The sequence below is a fragment of the Colius striatus genome, chromosome Z, assembly GCF_028858725.1.
Source record: "Colius striatus isolate bColStr4 chromosome Z, bColStr4.1.hap1, whole genome shotgun sequence".
In the NCBI taxonomy this organism is placed as follows: domain Eukaryota; kingdom Metazoa; phylum Chordata; class Aves; order Coliiformes; family Coliidae; genus Colius; species Colius striatus.
This window is the reverse complement of record NC_084790.1, coordinates 7,869,437-7,886,431: the sequence shown is the minus strand read 5'-3', so window position 1 is coordinate 7,886,431 and position 16,995 is coordinate 7,869,437. Positions and strand designations below refer to the sequence as shown.

The 16,995-nt window shown below is 34.4% G+C and overlaps 1 protein-coding gene across 1 annotated transcript in view; it reads right to left on the bottom strand.

Moving 5' to 3' along the window:
* Positions 1–16,995, bottom strand: part of KIAA0825 (KIAA0825 ortholog) — a 251,533-nt gene that overhangs the window by 191,092 nt on the left and 43,446 nt on the right. The window contains exons 4-5 of the mRNA XM_062018445.1: positions 14,104–14,272; positions 9,409–10,087 (exon numbers count right to left, since the gene is read on the bottom strand). Of these exons, the coding sequence (XP_061874429.1) occupies positions 9,409–10,087; positions 14,104–14,272 (848 nt within the window). The remainder of the gene's footprint in view (positions 1–9,408; positions 10,088–14,103; positions 14,273–16,995) is intronic.

Below are 16,995 nucleotides of genomic sequence, written 5' to 3'. Positions count from 1 at the left end.
AATATTTGTATTTCTGCTTCCTATCTCTTTATATTTCAAAACTCTAGTTAGACAAAGTCACCACAAAGTTCTCATGATTACTTTTACATTGAATATAAAAATCAGAAATAAATATAGGTGTATAGAAGAAAGGGCTGACACTGTCATTTAAAAACTTCTAGAGAAATAAGTTTGGAAATTCAAAACTTTTTAACATTTTGTAGAAAGGCTAGAATACAAATGAGGGCTTAATCAAATGTTCGCACAGATGTACGTTTATAGGTTCTTACCCCCTGAGCTGAGACTGCACTCTTAAAACACCTCTTTATAGATGAGCTGATAGTACTGCACCTAACAGAAAACCTAATTTCTGTCTTATAGAAATTGCTGGATTGTCCTAGCATATGAACAGCAAATCAGTACATTGTCCCTTGTACTGAATACAAAGTTTTGGGGTCTTAGAGAACGATCAATTCATAAACGTACTGAGGAAAAGCAAGCTCATCCTGAAATTCTGAGACCAGTACCTGATCCAACTCCAGACAGTCGCAATGTTTAGGGGTACTAAAAGTCTCCAGAGCACTACCTGCTAAATTTCTAACTTAGAAGATGGACTGGGTTATAACCACTCTTGTTCTCTCTAGATCAGACAGACAGGACTATCTCTGTTGCCTTGCTATATTCAGAAAAAGCAGTGGAAAGTATTATAAAATGACTGATCACTTTGTTTTTAAAAAACTTGGAAGACTTGGCAGCCCCTATTTTGAAGATGGAGAGTTTTTAAAAAATGTCTAAGCCCAAGGCACAATGAGAAGGAGATTCACGTTCTAATTTGTCATGTAACATCCATCCTGTGGATGTAACACGTCTAATTTAAACACATAATTTCTTTGCAAAATAAACTATTGTGACTAAAATGATGTTGCCCTTTTAAAGTTAAATTTTCTCTCTGAATGCTAATTTTGTGACAGAAGAGATTCTCTAACCCGACAAAAATCACAGCTAGGACCATGAAATAAACTTGTGATTACATGATGGTTGATGCATATTGAAATGCCTCCTGTAAGAACTTTCTTTTCAATCAATACTACAGAAGCTTCTTTAAAAGACATTTTAAAAGCCTTATCTGCTACAGTTCATACACATTTTTCTTAATACAAACCTACATTCTGAAGTAAACACAAGCCCAGCTTAGAAATTATCTCAGATTTTGTAATTTATTATTATTAAATATTTCTATTATTAAAGAGAACACTACAGACAATCTCAAATTGACCTCTGAACACTCATAAAGTGTAAGATTGGAGAGTAAATCACTTTCATCTTTTAACATTGGGAGGAGAATGCAATTGTTAGAAAGCATAGTGAGCTAAATACTCTCTTCACACTGAGGAAGAACATCCAGGTGTGCTCAGAGAGCAAAAGGGAAGATAATTAGTTGGAGTTTGTTAATTGTGGACATTTTGAAAGCAAAAATACCCCAAGAATGAAGTATGCCCTTTTCAACCTCTATAGGTGTTGAAACCAGATTTGAGTGCCTGTTTGAAGAGATGAAGTAGAAGAACTTCATTAGGGCACAGTCTAAAAAAAATATAACCTAAAAAAGCATGAAGTAAAGTTAGCAATTATTTAAGTTATTAAATTCACAACATGATAATAAAATTCTGGAATGGGCATCTTTTCAGTATTACAAAGACTCAATAATCATTTCTTGTATTAATTTTATGGGCTTCCTAAGTAATTTCAAACAACTGCTCTAAAAAGAAGGAAGGTATCCAGGCATACTACCAGCTTTGAAAATCTGTCAGTTAAATTGACATTTCAGCAACTTAGATACTGTTACCCACTACTATAAGCTTAAAAAGTAAAAAGCTTAATGCTTTGGTAATATTTACCAAAATGTCATTCTCCCACTAGAAGCACATTTGTGGTCCTAGGGTATTATGCTTACATAGCCTTTTAAAGAGTACCTCTTTTTATTAAAACTTCAACTCTGTATGTTCAAACAGATGGTTTTATTTTCTCCTCGGTAATACTTGTATTTCCATTTACTATAATTGTGTAGTAGATATCAAATACAATACTTGCAAGGGTAAGAAATAAATAATATGTGACAAAGAGGCTATGAAACACATTATTTCCTATATTAAATGCAAAGACATTTATTTTGTTTCCCCCGAGTAATATGATCTTGTTTTGGCTGTCAAAATTTTATAGGCTTCCCAAAGAACAAAGACAACTGCAGAAATTTGCATTATATCTTTATGTCCACTGGTTTTTCATTTTAGCTTCCTATTGTAAATTCCCACTTAACACTCTTTGCTCTATTATTTTAAATAGGTGACAATCAAACCTACTAAATATCACAATATTGATTGGCTCATAATACAACACTAGGAATCTTTGGTATTCATAAAGTAAAAAAACTAATGACAACATCTGTATTTTTACTCAATCCACGTGTAGTATTCATGTCATTTTTGTTGATGTCCTCAAGTTTTCTGTGAAGGTTATACATGTATAAGAGAGAAGCATAAGGATTTTCCTTGATACATATTAATTCCATATCTTTCAGGGATGTAAACCATAGGACTTTTCAGTCTACCTCTGTAAGATATGGGGAAGATCGTGCCATACATCACCATGTGCAGTGCACCTCAAGGAGCCAGTAGCTGTAAAGCCCATCCGCATACAGGTTCCACTCTTTCCAGCAACTGCTCCATATCTTGCTTTATATAGGCCCCTAAAACCCTGTTCCTGTAAAAGTTATGTTACCAGGCACTCTGCAGAATGACAGAGAGAGCAGAAACAGAAGAGACAAGAAGATGCCAAGTAGATATCACATTAATGAAGTACATTAGCTTCATTTTAAAATTCAACTTCTGAGGTACAGTATGTGATACTGGATACTATAATCTGTTATCCATATGGGCTACTTTACATTACCATGGCTTACTAGTGCTTCACAAAGATGAAACAGGATATTCTAAGACAGAACAGTAGTAAACCAAGTGACTGAGACACCTCTTCCTCCAAATACTTCTAAAATGCCAGATTTCCCCAATGGACTACAGATAGGAAAAACTGATGGGAAAGCAATTTTAACTGCTACATGAATATAATACACTATCTGCTACAGATTGTAATCTGGACAGAAATCTCAAAAAAGGTGCTAAGATATAAATATTAATTACAGGAAGCCAAGTCTGAAGTTATTTTCCAGCTATAAATGGGAGAATAAATTATACTGAAGTTATTTAATATTAATTATTCCCAGGCATGAAAAACTGTATTTTTCATCAGTCCCTAAACCAGCAGATATCAATATTTTCAGCATATTTTTGATAGATAAGATGAAGATCATAGAAGGCTGGTTGTAGGCAATAACAATAATCTGGTTCAAGAGATCACAAACTGACTGAATTTAAATTAAATGGAAGGATAAAAACAAGTATGAAAGTAAGGTTCCTATTTCAAACGGAGGAAATGATACACTAGGGAAAATAAAGCCATGTGCACATTAATGTATAGGAGAAATAAAATTTATGTTAAATATGCGAAAACCAAAACTTGTATTTCAAGTTAGCTGGACGGCAAGTTGCTGGCAATACATAAAGATATGTGACCTCAAATCAGATTTACCTTATCAAGTACTTTCATTTAATGTTCAAAAATTATCTTCAATAAGTTACTCCAAAGCCTGTTTTTCTTTTTGATCTCAACCTCCCTACACCAACACAGCACCTCTACACAATATCAAGCATCCTTCTATTCGAGTGCGAATATATGCCATATTCACATTAGGTGTTGCGTATGAACACAACATATTCCTGAGGAATTAATGAATAATTAAAGATAATAAATTAAAAACGTCACAATTTAACTAACAGTTTGCATTTGAATAGCTCTTTAGAATATAATGGAATTTAGTCATATTCTGGAGAGAAATACCATAAAGAAAGCCTGCTGGACACATAAGTAAGAGAACAGTATATTGTAATAAATGTATAAAATACAAACAGTAAAATACATCAGTGATGATGATTCTATTACTTTGTAGCTAAAATTTACTTAGTCAATCTCACATCATTTCAGTATACCTCTGCTTTGCAAAAAGATTTTCTTAAAAATAATCAGCTACTGATTTTGATGAACATGCTATGTATTGTCACAGGTTTTAAAAAAAAATGTAATATCTAGAAAGTTATTGCCATTTGATTTGAGAGTCCATTTAGGAGTCTCTGGCAAGTTTAGATCTGAAAGATCTAATCTCTGTTTAGTTTTAACCATAAGAAATTGAAAAACAGGCTAATTAGTCTCTGCATGTATTTACATTCTGTATATATATATATATAAAATATATAATGAAAACAAAAGAAAACCTTCTACTAAAACATAAAATGTGTGTAATTTTATGGTTTTTAAGTTCCTTTGGCTGATATCTTATCACTTACAAGATTACATGTTTCTTCATCTAAAAGATGTTAGTAAGCCTGATTAAACTAACTTAACATTTTTGTAAATGAACACAAAAAATGTTCAAAATGTGTAAGTATGATCTATACTTGATAGACTTTCTGAAAATAGTTTCTGAGAAATATCACATTAGAAATTGATGCAAAAAATCATGATAAGCTGAAAACCAGCTGTTTGCACGATTCTTTCCATGTTAAAAATGTTAACAGCTATATCATGTTATTAGTGTATTTGACGTAACCAGGTGGGTAGATGGTGGTAGTGCAGTGGATGTAGTTTATCTTCATTTCACTAAAGCATTTTACACCATTTCCCACAGCATCCTCACAGTAAAACTTAGAAGGTGTGGGCTGGATGATCAAGTAGTGAGATGGATTGTTAACTGGTTGAAGGGAAGAAGGCAGAGGGTTGTGATCAGTGGAGTAGGGTCTAGTTGGAGGCCTGTATCTAGTGGAGACCCTGAGGGGTCAGTGCTAGGACCAGTCCTGTTCAAGATATTCATAAAAGACCTTGATGAGGGAACTGAGGACACTGTCAACAAGTTTTCTGATGATACTAAACTGGAGAGAGTGACTGACACAGAGGCCTGTGCTGCCATTCAAAAAGACTTGGACAGGCTGGAGGGTTGGGTAAGGAGAAAGCTAATGAAATTCAATAAAGGCAAGTGTAGAGTCCTGCATCTGGGAAAGAATCACCCCAGGTACCAGTACAAGTCAGGGAATTAACTCTTGGAGAGTAGTACAAGGGAAAGGGACCTGGGGGTCATGGTGGACAGCAGGATAACCATGAGCCAGCAATGTGCCCTCGTGGCCAAGAAGGCCAATGGCACCCTGGGGTATATTAGAAGGGTTGTGGTTAGTATGTCGAGAGTAGTTCTTCTCCCCCTCTACTCTGCCCTCGTAAGACTGCATCTGGAATATTGTGTCCAGTTCTGGGTCCCTCAGTTCAAGAAGGACAGGGAGCTGCTGCGGAGAGTTCAGTGCAGGGCCACAAAGATGATGGAGTGGAACATCTTCCTTGTGATGAAAGGCTGAGGGAGCTGGGGCAATTTAGCTTGGAAAAGAGGAGACTGAATGGTGACCTCATTAATATTTACAAATATGTAAAGGGTGAGTGTCAGGAGGATGGAGTCAGGCTCTTCTCAGTGATGTCTAATGATAGGACACGGGGCAACAGGTACAAGCTGGAACATAAGAGGTTCCAAAGAAATGTAAGGAAAAGTTTCTTCACTGTGAGGGTGAGGGAGCACTGAAAGCGGCTGCCCAGACGGGTAGTGGAGTCTCCTCTGGAGACATTCAAAACCCACCTTGGTGAAATCCTGTGTGACCTACTCTAGGTCCCTAGGTGGTCCTGCTCTGTTAGGGGAGTGGGATTGGATGACCTTTCAAAGTCCCTTCCAACTCTTAAGACTCTGTGATTCTGTAAAAGAGTGTAACATGGCATAAACTTTTCAAAGGCACATATGATTAATATGTTAGAAACGCTAAAACAGTAACAAAAAATATTGGAGGGCAAGGGGAATTTTCCTTGGATATGAATTCTGCATATTAGAAACACAGATGATGTGCTGAGAATACATATAGAAATTATCACCCATGCTAGACAAAAAGTTACTAAAATGACATTGTCTAAATACTAATGGCAGAATCCTGTACTGTTTAAGGTAATATGTCACTGACTTAGCTGCAAATAGAATCAAGTTATAATGTAAACTCACATGTCTCCAGTAGAATTGGCAATCAAAAATGCAAGGGCCAAAGAATTTCCCTCTTTTCACATTCCATTTTACCATCTTCTCTCTTAAACCATGCTTACTCTCTATCAAATGGATACAATCTCATTTCATTACTTGACTAGTAGCTTCTAATAAAGTATGAAAATGTTAATTACTTACTTCACAAATGTATTTTTATATATTTCAAAGATTTATAACTCTATTAAAGTTTGTTATAGACTACTTATATTTCCCTAACAGAAGTAGGTCATCTATATAAAGTTTTCTGAGGTTCTAGCTTTGTTTCATTGCTGTCTGTTATTGTTCTCCCTCCTACATAGTAGGATCAATGATAGCACTTCTTGGGAAAAAAACTCAACAATCTTCCAACAACCAAAAACCACATTTCCCTGAGGGTGGATTAAGTAAACATAAACTCTTTTTTCACCTCTGGGATAATAGTCCCAGTTGAATGCCTCAGACTAAACTATTTTTCTGTTCTGAAATGTTCTAGTTTGGTGGTTCCCATTGGGCAGAGACAACTTGCATAAAAAAATAAGAAAGACATTGGTATAATTGTCTTTCAGCTAGGAAAATCTCATTCCTCTTCTCCCCTTCTCTCCATATTCCAGCATTCTTTTTGTTTTTTGATACTCAGCAAATGGGGTATCAATGTCAGGGAAATCTATTAAGGCAGTCTTTTAACTTAACTTACGTATGAATATAGACTTCCACTCTCAATTGTGAGAGGGCAGCAAAGCTATCAGAATTTAATAAGAGTTCCAAGGAGAAGCCATTTGACACTAAGAACTTGTCTACCACTATAAACCTACTGAAATATGTGGTAGATTTTTTTCCAGAACAGTTATTTCAATGTAAACTACCTTGTGAACACTTTAATTTAAAAGGAAAAGTGTCCTTTTCTGACTTGTTGTGGTACAAATGTAGTATATTCAAACATTTATATGAGAGAAATTTCCTTTCAGAGAAGATGCTTCACATATGAGCTCACACACAATATTGAATAATCATTGTTTTGGTAATTATAAAAGTATAAATTTTGCTTCCGTTGATTACAATTACCAAATAATAGGCTATGATATGTCCATAAAATTTAATAAAAAATCAGACTAAACCAACCTATGTAACTTCACAACTCTGACCCTCTATTTTGCTCTAGCCTGCTGCCTTCACTATTGTCACTTTATCATTTGGCTGCCTGTAGTCTATAACCACAGATCCTCTAGAACAGTCTGATTCTCCAGAAAACTAGTAAGAGCAATTTCAGGCAAATCAATGCTTGCCTCTCATATCTTACTCTTGAGGTAAAATTACATGAAGTACTACACAGTGAAGAGATGGAGACATGAGCATGACAGCCGCTGTGAAGAAGGTAATTTTGAAGATTAAATTATATTAACAAACACTAGTTCTAAACACATTTTATGGGTTGTGAGGGGACAGCCTCTGTGTCTGAAAACCTATCATTTAATACAGTTTTGAATAAAACCAAAATATTCTATGGGATATATAAAATACAGAGGGTTTTTTTTTTTCCTTAAAATTAATTACAATAAATGTTTTAAAAGCTGCAAGCAGGTCCAAACATTTACTTTGTATATCTTCATTGTTTTATGTTTTTATGGTCATATAGTACAATTGTGCACTGGATGTCTGTCTTGATACATGTGCTGGCACAAAAAAGAAAGGTAAAGACACAATTCAAATAAAATTTAAGATAAGAAATTAAGATCTTAATGGACTGAAGGACTATTCTCTTTCTTTTTGCAATCTAGAAGCAATTAAAGTGTGGGTTTTTTAGACAGTCATCTTAATGGTCACTTTAATCTCAATGTCTTAGATGTAAAATGGAGATAACTGAACTTCCTCATCTTTGTGTGCTTTTTTGAGATTGAAAGAAAAATTGTTACAAACTTCTAGTTCCCTAGCAGTCATTCTTTTGTCAGTGAATGATTTCACTTATACCCATCTCACTATGTGATTCAAAGATATATTTCTTGTCATTTATTTCACAACTCAGCATTATTCTGACACTACTTCTTGTTTCCCACCAACACTCCATCCCACTAATATGTCAGCTTTACATTGAACTTCTCATCCTTTCACATTGTCTATACGCCTTTTCTCCTACTGTCTCTTTCACGTTTCACATATTCCTTCATATTTCAGCTCCTGTTGAAAAATTATTTCTGCATTTCTTCAGTGAAAATTCTAGTTGATTTACATTAACATGTATATTGATTTAAAAACTCCCAAGAGTATAATTGGCTTTCCTGTAAGTCTGGCAAATAATTATCTCACTCATCCTTTGTGTATGTTGTACAATCTGAAGAGTTATCTTCTGTTTTTTTATTCTTTACATGATTCTAAACTTCTCATATTTTCTGTCTGCAAATTACTTCACCTTTATAGAAGGCAAAGTTTTAAACAAATAGCTCTTGCACAGAGGAGTGCTCAAATCTCAGCATCGAAAAAGCAATTACATACAATCATGCAATTATGTTATGAAAGTTTCTATTCTGTATGCTTTTTTTTCTAAAGCGCTGATTCCTCCCGTTGGAAATTAGCATATTAGACTCAATAACTCAAAAAGAAAGTATAGAAAATACCACATCAATAACAGATTCCTTTCTTGCCTTAAATTACCTAGAAGAAATGACCAGGTAGCATTAACTTACCGTACTTTCACAAGAGTAGAAAACTTCAGTGACTAGGTTTTTTTTTTTTTTTTTTAGATTTAGAACCTGCATAGTAGTTTTTCGGGTCAACTCTGATGTATGAATCTGTGTCTAGTTTATCGTTAAATTATTGTATGGACTTTCCTACAATTTTCTTTAAACTTCTGCCAATTTGAAAAGAAATAGGGTAAAAGACTGAAGAGGTGCTTCTTTTTTAAAATTTTCATGAAATAGTTCTTATTCCATTATATGTTTCAACAGTTGGAATGTTGGACTGAAAAAAATAACCATGACAATGTTATCCAGTGAATTATAATGAGGTTCCTATATACATCATAAGATGCTCTCCTTTACTTGAAAACCTTTCTCATCACAACTCTGCCACAGTCTATTATTCAACTGCAGCAACGTGGTTAAAACATAAAGATATAATTAATAATCTCAGGCCTCTCTCTTCACAGGAAACAATCATACTGAAAAAAAAGGTAGTATCATTAAAATAATATCTAACTAGAATGAACATAAAATAAGACTACTAACCCACAGCATGAACTGTTCCTCTATGCTTCTTTGAAATCTTGCTTGCCTTAACTATATGTAGTGCATTTTCTTTGAACTGCAGCTCACAAAGTCTTTCAAGAAGAACTGTCATTTCTTCAGTAATGGTATCCAGATAAGTTTCATTAATAAACTTCAATGATGAAGAAGGATTGATTGTTCCACTTAGTATATACAAATCCTCTTTTATCATTGTGCACAGTGTGGGTATGGAACTTTGATAACCATGAACCACCTTATCAAAATTTGTTTCACCGCAACTAGACAAAATACAGTTCTGTAGAAGATCACTAACCAGTTTATTCTGCATATTTTGGTACCTCGTTAAGACTTCTGATTCAGGATAAAGAAACAAAAGTTGATGTATGCACTGAGTTTTAAACTCCATTTGTTGTTGTAAAGCAAGAGTATTTGTCTCTTCTTGACTTTGCAGTTTATTTACCAAAAATCGTCGAAGATGCAGTCGCACATCATCCCAGAGAGATTTCACATCCATAGTTGAATCATCCTCAATGGCATAAAGGGAAGATGTTAACTCACAAAACTCAGAAGATGTCCCACTTGGCGTACAGGGAAATGAAACACCACACTGACTAGAGAGATCCAGAAGGAAGTGAAGTATCATTTCTTCTTGATTTTGCTCACTCCTCAGTAAGGTTTGCTAACAAAGGTAAATCAGACAGTATTTCAGAAATGTTTTGTTAGTTTTTGTTCATAAAGTGAATAGCTTCATGCTAGAGTACCAATTGTTTCCAATGTTAACTTACCAGAAAATAAGAGACTCAAACAAATTGCTGCATAAACAACAGAAATAACCCAGCCTGTTTTCCCATGGATTTATACACCAATTAATCTCCTTTTCTACCTGCTCCAATACCTCACATTCCTCTTCCTATCTTCCTAACATTCTCGACTTCTTTTATCGATCAATTCTAAACTACAATTCAAAGGGAAGCTTTGGAAAGCTCACTAGGTAAACCTTGGTAGCCTGTTTATTGTGATCCACACATACATCTTTGAAAGAAAATGGTACAATAATTACATAAGATTTATACAAGCAATTACAAGTTTTATTAATAAAATAATTTTATTTATAAAATCAATCATTGTTGCTTTCTGTCTCAGCACAAAAACATCAAAATGGCCATTCCAAGGATAAAATGGTCTTCCTAGGACCCTCTTAAAGAAGTAACATTGAAAACTTGTTAAGAAATTAACAGGCTTAGATCACACAGTGCAGTAGAATAAGAAGCTGTGCATCATGCCAAACCAATATGCAAACTGATAACAATATAGCAACCTGTAAATACATCTTGGCTATATGGGTTACAGGCTGCCCAGAGGGGTTGTGGAGTCTCCTTCCTTGGAGGTCTTCAAGACCCACCTGGACATGTTCCTATGCGACTTGATCTAGGTGAACCTGCTTCTGCAAGGGAGTTGGACTAGATGATCTCTGAAGGTCCCTTCCAACCCCTACCATTCTATGATTCTATGACATAACAGACCAGCTATTTTTCTTCTCTTTTACATTTTTATTTCAGAATGCTTCCTATGAATTTTTTTACTTACAAGCTGGAAACACATTTGGAAGGCAGAATAATAATGGAAATTATCAGTCAAATATCACACTATAAAAGTATGAGAATGTGACAGAAATATGTACAGCTAGTTAAAATCTTCAATCATACATATCAGTATACATATACATAAGACTGATCTGATTTTCTTTTATTGTCTCCTGACATATTCTATACAGTTTTGTGTCCCCAAAGAGAATATGACTCAATGTGTAAACAGAAACTCTAATAACTAACCACTGTGTTTGTGTCAAGTCTCCACAGGCAGACTTCTAGAGTTTAAAAGTTAATTTTATTTTTTTAAATGAGTCATGCTCGAATACTGTATTCTGAAATAAACTAAACAAGAGAAGCTGTCAAAACAGTGAATACAGCTGATGCCTTTGGACGATGAATCCAAAATGTCTTCCAGGCAAATCTCTACTGCTGTTTTTTAAGGTTAAGCAGAAACATTTTTATTCATGAAAGACAGCATGAATCTAAGTATTGTTTCAAGCCCTTTGCAACTTTTACTAAAGCATTAAAAATAGGGAGATTGCAGATGACATCTTAGACTTAGTGTTAACTCAGAAAAAGAGCCCCTGAAGTGAACTTTGAAGCTCTGAAAACACAGTGTCATCAAGTCTCTTTGAACATTGCCTATATTGACACAGGTTTTTCTACTTGAAAATTATTCTGTAAAATACTTCAAAAGGTGATGCCTAAACTATTCATGAGAAAAATATACAAATTAGTATCCAAAGGTTTTAGAGAAGCAAAAAAAGTTCTCTTATGAGCATGGAAAATTAAGTGACAACAATATAAATGAAAATATTTGTGGTCTACCTGCTAGACTACTACCTACAACTATCACCTATCACACTGACAAATAAATATAATGAGATAAAGATTTTGTCAGAAAAAGATTTTGTCATGGGTTTAGCAGGAACAGAAGTTAATTAAGATGTAGTCATGTACATGTTCAGCTTTTAAATATTTAGAATTCCAAAACAGTATACAGAATGACAGAATTTCACCTAAGTAACATTTTCAGGCTTTGTGAAGTCCCTTTCAATATTTCCTTGAGAGTTCCTAAATGCATGAGAATGTCATGCTAACAATAAACCCAAATACAGCACCTCAGCCAATACATACAGGAATTTGCACTATTTTTTCCAATTACTCCAGTAGTTTAAAAGATAAACAAAAACTCTAACAAAATAAACACATATAATAAGGGGTAACAATGAACTATGGTGTTGTCCTGAAATAGAAGAAAGGTTACTGTAACTGAAGATATATTATATGATACTTAAAGCCTGCAAGTGAGAAATTAAGTCAACTTATTAATAAGTTCAATGAATGGAGATACACATTTCAGAAAGGTCTGACTGCAATAATTTCATGAATGTTGAATATACTGAAAATAATTTACTGCACATGTGTTTACAGAGCTAAGGATTATCTACTGCAAGTGAAATTTCTTACGATGGATTGTCTATGCTAATACATATACACATTTCATCTGTAGTTTCATCTACACAACAGGTTGGATTATCTAAGAAACCGTGAGCCTAGAAGCAGCAATGTCCTAGTTCCTGAGCTTCACAGATGTTTTCCTGATAAGATGTACAGAACTGAGGCTTTAAAGCTTCTCAAACTTTGATAGCCTTCTGGAGAGCCCTTCTAAAGGCTTCATAGGACTTGACAGCCCACAGCCAGGCCATCATGCAGTCAATATGCTTCTTGAAAGCTGAACAGCTAGAAAGCATGTTATATAAAAGACAAACCCGCAGTACTCCAAAGCTGGGGTCATCTTGATGTTTCCCAAACAGATATCGCCACCTGGTGTTCAGGTATATGGCTTAATATTCCCCTTGAGAGGGAAGAAGGCAGGGAATGACCATGCCTTCTTCCGGGGGGTGTTAAATAAGGATCTAACTGGACTGACGAGAATAACAAAAGCCTTCATAAGATTGCATTTTCTGGGATTCTCACATTTTGACTACATAGAGTATGACATGTAGAAATCTCTGACACCCTTGAGTGAACACTGACAGCAACATTCATACTGATAAACTGTGTTAGAAGAGGACAAAATTGCTTCTTTGGCATATGAACATTAAAGACCTGGTGTTTCTAGAGGTTACTTCCTTGTTTGATACTGTTTAATAAACAGTGGGTTCGAGGGCAACTGAAAGATCAACATCTAGTTTTAAGAGTTAAAACCAACAGCAATGTGATGAAGCTTGAGCTCTATCCAGGAGACAATCCCAAAGGAGAAAATACTCCACTTCTCTGTCAATATAGTCAATGTTAGTCCAACAGTGTTCATGTCCTACGACTAAATCATGACATGGATGTGACAAAGAACAATCCACTGAGTACTGCTTATTTATCTTGGCATTCATACATATGCACATCATACAGACACAGATACGCATACTTTACATATAAACTTATGGGCTGTCATTTACTTATCGTCACTTATCCAGACAATTCAGTTTTACTGAGTTCAGTTTTCACAGATATATTCTAAAGCTAAGTTCTAATAAAAATTGTGGATAAAAATGACTTTTAAAATTATGTAATTTTTTTGTTGAAGTGAAATTTGATTTTTTGCCACAACTTTCTGTACAACTTATGTTATAATTTTTTGTACAACTTTCTAGGACAATGAATGTAGCTCCTGCACTTCTAACTAGAAAAAGTAAGTAGGAAGTTAATGCTTGAATAATGAATAAAGAACAGTAATCTGTATTAGATGAGGTAAATTAACAGTGATACAAGTAAGAACAAGCAGTTAACAGTAACAGCCTCATTGTAGACAGTAGCTTCAAATGTTTGCTACCAACATATGTTTATGAAACAGTCCAAGCAGTGCTGAACATGCAGCAGTATCAGTGAAAAGATATTGTCCCAAGTTTGTCTGTTTAAGACATGATCAAAAGGAAACATAACATCCTGCTGTGAACATAAAAGCAGTATTACACTTTACAATAAATCCTCACCACAGTGAAGACTGAAATGAGGAAACTAACTAAGTTCACAGCCCACCCCTACCCCACGTCATATAACTGACTTTCAGAAATATTAAAGTCTTTAGTAAACAATTTTTTACCAGGGTCCGAAGGAACTCCATAAGTTCTCCATGTTGTGTAGAAGAAGGCCTCAGAGAACTAAAATTGCAATTGTTTAGCCACTGAAGGCAGTCAGTTGTACTTTGTAGTACTTCATCGGAACATATTTCATTTACTTCTGATTGCAGGTCTTTAAGACACTGTTCTATGCTAAAAAAAACAAAACAAAACAGGATTTTTTTTAATGATTTGGAGAGTCATATATTTTATATATTCCATATTTCAAAAAGAAAAACTGCTTCAACTTAAACTTCTTTCTTCATAGATTACATTACTCTCACAAAATGAGGCCTGAATTTGCAGGATTAACATTTAAATGTAGCTGAGGTAGACCTAAAAAAATTTCCTGTACCATCCTTAGTAAGTACTACCTCAATTCTTGCAAAAAATCTTGCATTCTTAATAATGTAGTTAGTGAATGAGATATCATCCAACCTAAGATCTGGTCCTTGGTTCTTAATTAGCTAAAGCAGAGAATATAAACTGAATCAACTACCGTATTCAAAGGTGAATGTGTCATTTTGCTCCTTTAGCAATCAGCAGTTGTTTTTTAGTACATAACATATTAATGACTTCTTAAAGATCCATTGATATCACAGAAAATGCTGAAAAGAATTTTAGTCAGCTGTGCTGAGAAAACAGATCTTTTCTTTCTTGTTTTTGTCATTAGAATACTGGAAAGAAAACAGTTTGTTTGCAAGGAGCTGATCCATTCCTTAACAGTAATCTAGAATCATAATTATGTTTATTGTGTTTATATGGCTGATATGGTTATTACAGGGATTTTAGCTGCAAAAGTCACAAGAACAACTGAATATTTAAAATTACTTCTATTTATGCAGATGCTTATGTGAAAATAAAAAAACCACAAACCAAACTCCAGAAACAACCTAACTCTATATAATTCCCTAAAAAACCTCTTTTTCAGTGTTTCAGAATTACTTTTTTTTAAAGAGCCATGCTTAATATTTTATACGGTTTCAGTTAGAAAAACAATATTGAGTAGATCTAGGCAGATCTAGGTTTAATACAAACAGAGCCAACATGACTGATGCCAGTTCTGGTTTATTGAAGTGCAAAGTGATTCTCATTACTATTTGAATTTTACTTTGGAGTATATTAGTTATTCCATTTACGTTCTTAGAGTTGATAAGGAATGCAAGATTTAGCACAAACTAAAATCTAGTTCTTTTGGTCTCTGTAAAGTTATGGGATTAGATGAGACTCTACAAGTATGTCAATGTCAGATATTTTTTGATCACTTTACTTCCATGACATCAAGTAAACTATAAACTTGTCTATTTTATTGCCACTCACCTCTTTATAGGAGATGAAGTATGGCTGTTTAACTACTCTGTAACATTTTCAAACTTGACTAGTTTCGGCAAAAGAAAAGAGAAGAATACCAGAAAAGAGAACAGGAAGGGGAAAAAAAAGAAAATGAGAGAAGAAGGAAGAAACTAGAAAACAAATAAAAATCTTTCAGTATATTACAAGCTGTGACCAAAATAACAAATTAGAGACCTTTAGTTTTGCAATTTTTGGAAAATTATTTTAATAGGTAACCTTGAGTAAAGTTTTAAATCTTTTGTCCATGACTTCCCCAGTTGGAAAGATTACCTTTCCATGAAACATCTTCTTTGAGGAGGAAAATACTTTTGTTAAAAATATAATCTGCTTGGAATATGAATTAAAAAATGTGTTAAACACTACTAATCCATACCAATTTGTAACAAGAAATCAATGATGAAAAGCCATTCTGTCTATCACCCACTGCCTCTTCTTTCTCATCTAATTGTGCCTGTAGTATTTTTTTCAGGATGTGGAAGAAGTATTTATTTCATTTTCTATTGGATTTTCTCCTATTTTGAGTGATTTGTGGTTTATTTTTTTACAGATTCCTATGAGCTGTCTCATTCTGATCAACAGCAATAAAGTAAATCAGTGTCATTCACACCTTTGGGAACTGAGTCTGTTAGGTAGTGTTGGCATTTAAAAAATAAAATAAAACAAAACAAAAAGAAAAATCCCAAGCAATCACACTAAATTAAGTCTGAGATAAACAGTAATCTGCATTTTCCTTTTGTTTTTAAGTTACTTAAAACAAGCACAAAAGAGAGAAGTTTATTTTTCTCTGAGTATGCCATCAACACATATCATCTATGACAGGTTTTGCTTTGTGCTTTTTTGTTTCTTTAAAACACTACAATTATCAAACGTGAGGACAATCGTAAGAAAGTAACTGCAGAAAAAGTGTGGCATTTTGAGCAACAGAAAAAAAAATCCAAACCTATTAGTACACAACTTATAAAAAAAAGGTAATTTTGAACAGTTTATTTTCCCATATTTAACTGTACTCAAGAATTATGGATGTTTGGTGCTATGCTTAAAAGACATAAGGTAAACCATATCAAGTATATCTCTTCTTATCAAAATGCAGCCATCACATTTTTCAGCTGCAATATCTTCAGTAATCAAATTCAGTAACTCCAACCAAATTCATTAACTCCAAGTAATGTTAAAATCTAGAAAAAACTTTAAAAACTTATGAATAACCCCATGTACCAGTACATGTTGGAGAATGGACACTTAGAGAGTAGAATACAGGAAAGGGACCTGGAGGTTTATGGATGGCCATGAGCCAGCAATGTGCCCTCGTGGCCAAGAAGGCCAATGGCACCCTGGGGTGTATTAGAAGGGCTGTGGTTAGTATGTCGAGAGTGGTTCTTCTCCCCCTCTACTCTGCCCTCGTAAGACTGCATCTGGAATATTGTGTCCAGTTCTGGGTCCCTCAGTTCAAGAAGGACAGGGAGCTGCTGGGGAGAGTTCAGTGCAGGGCTGCAAAGATGATGGAGCGGGGCATCTCCCTTCTG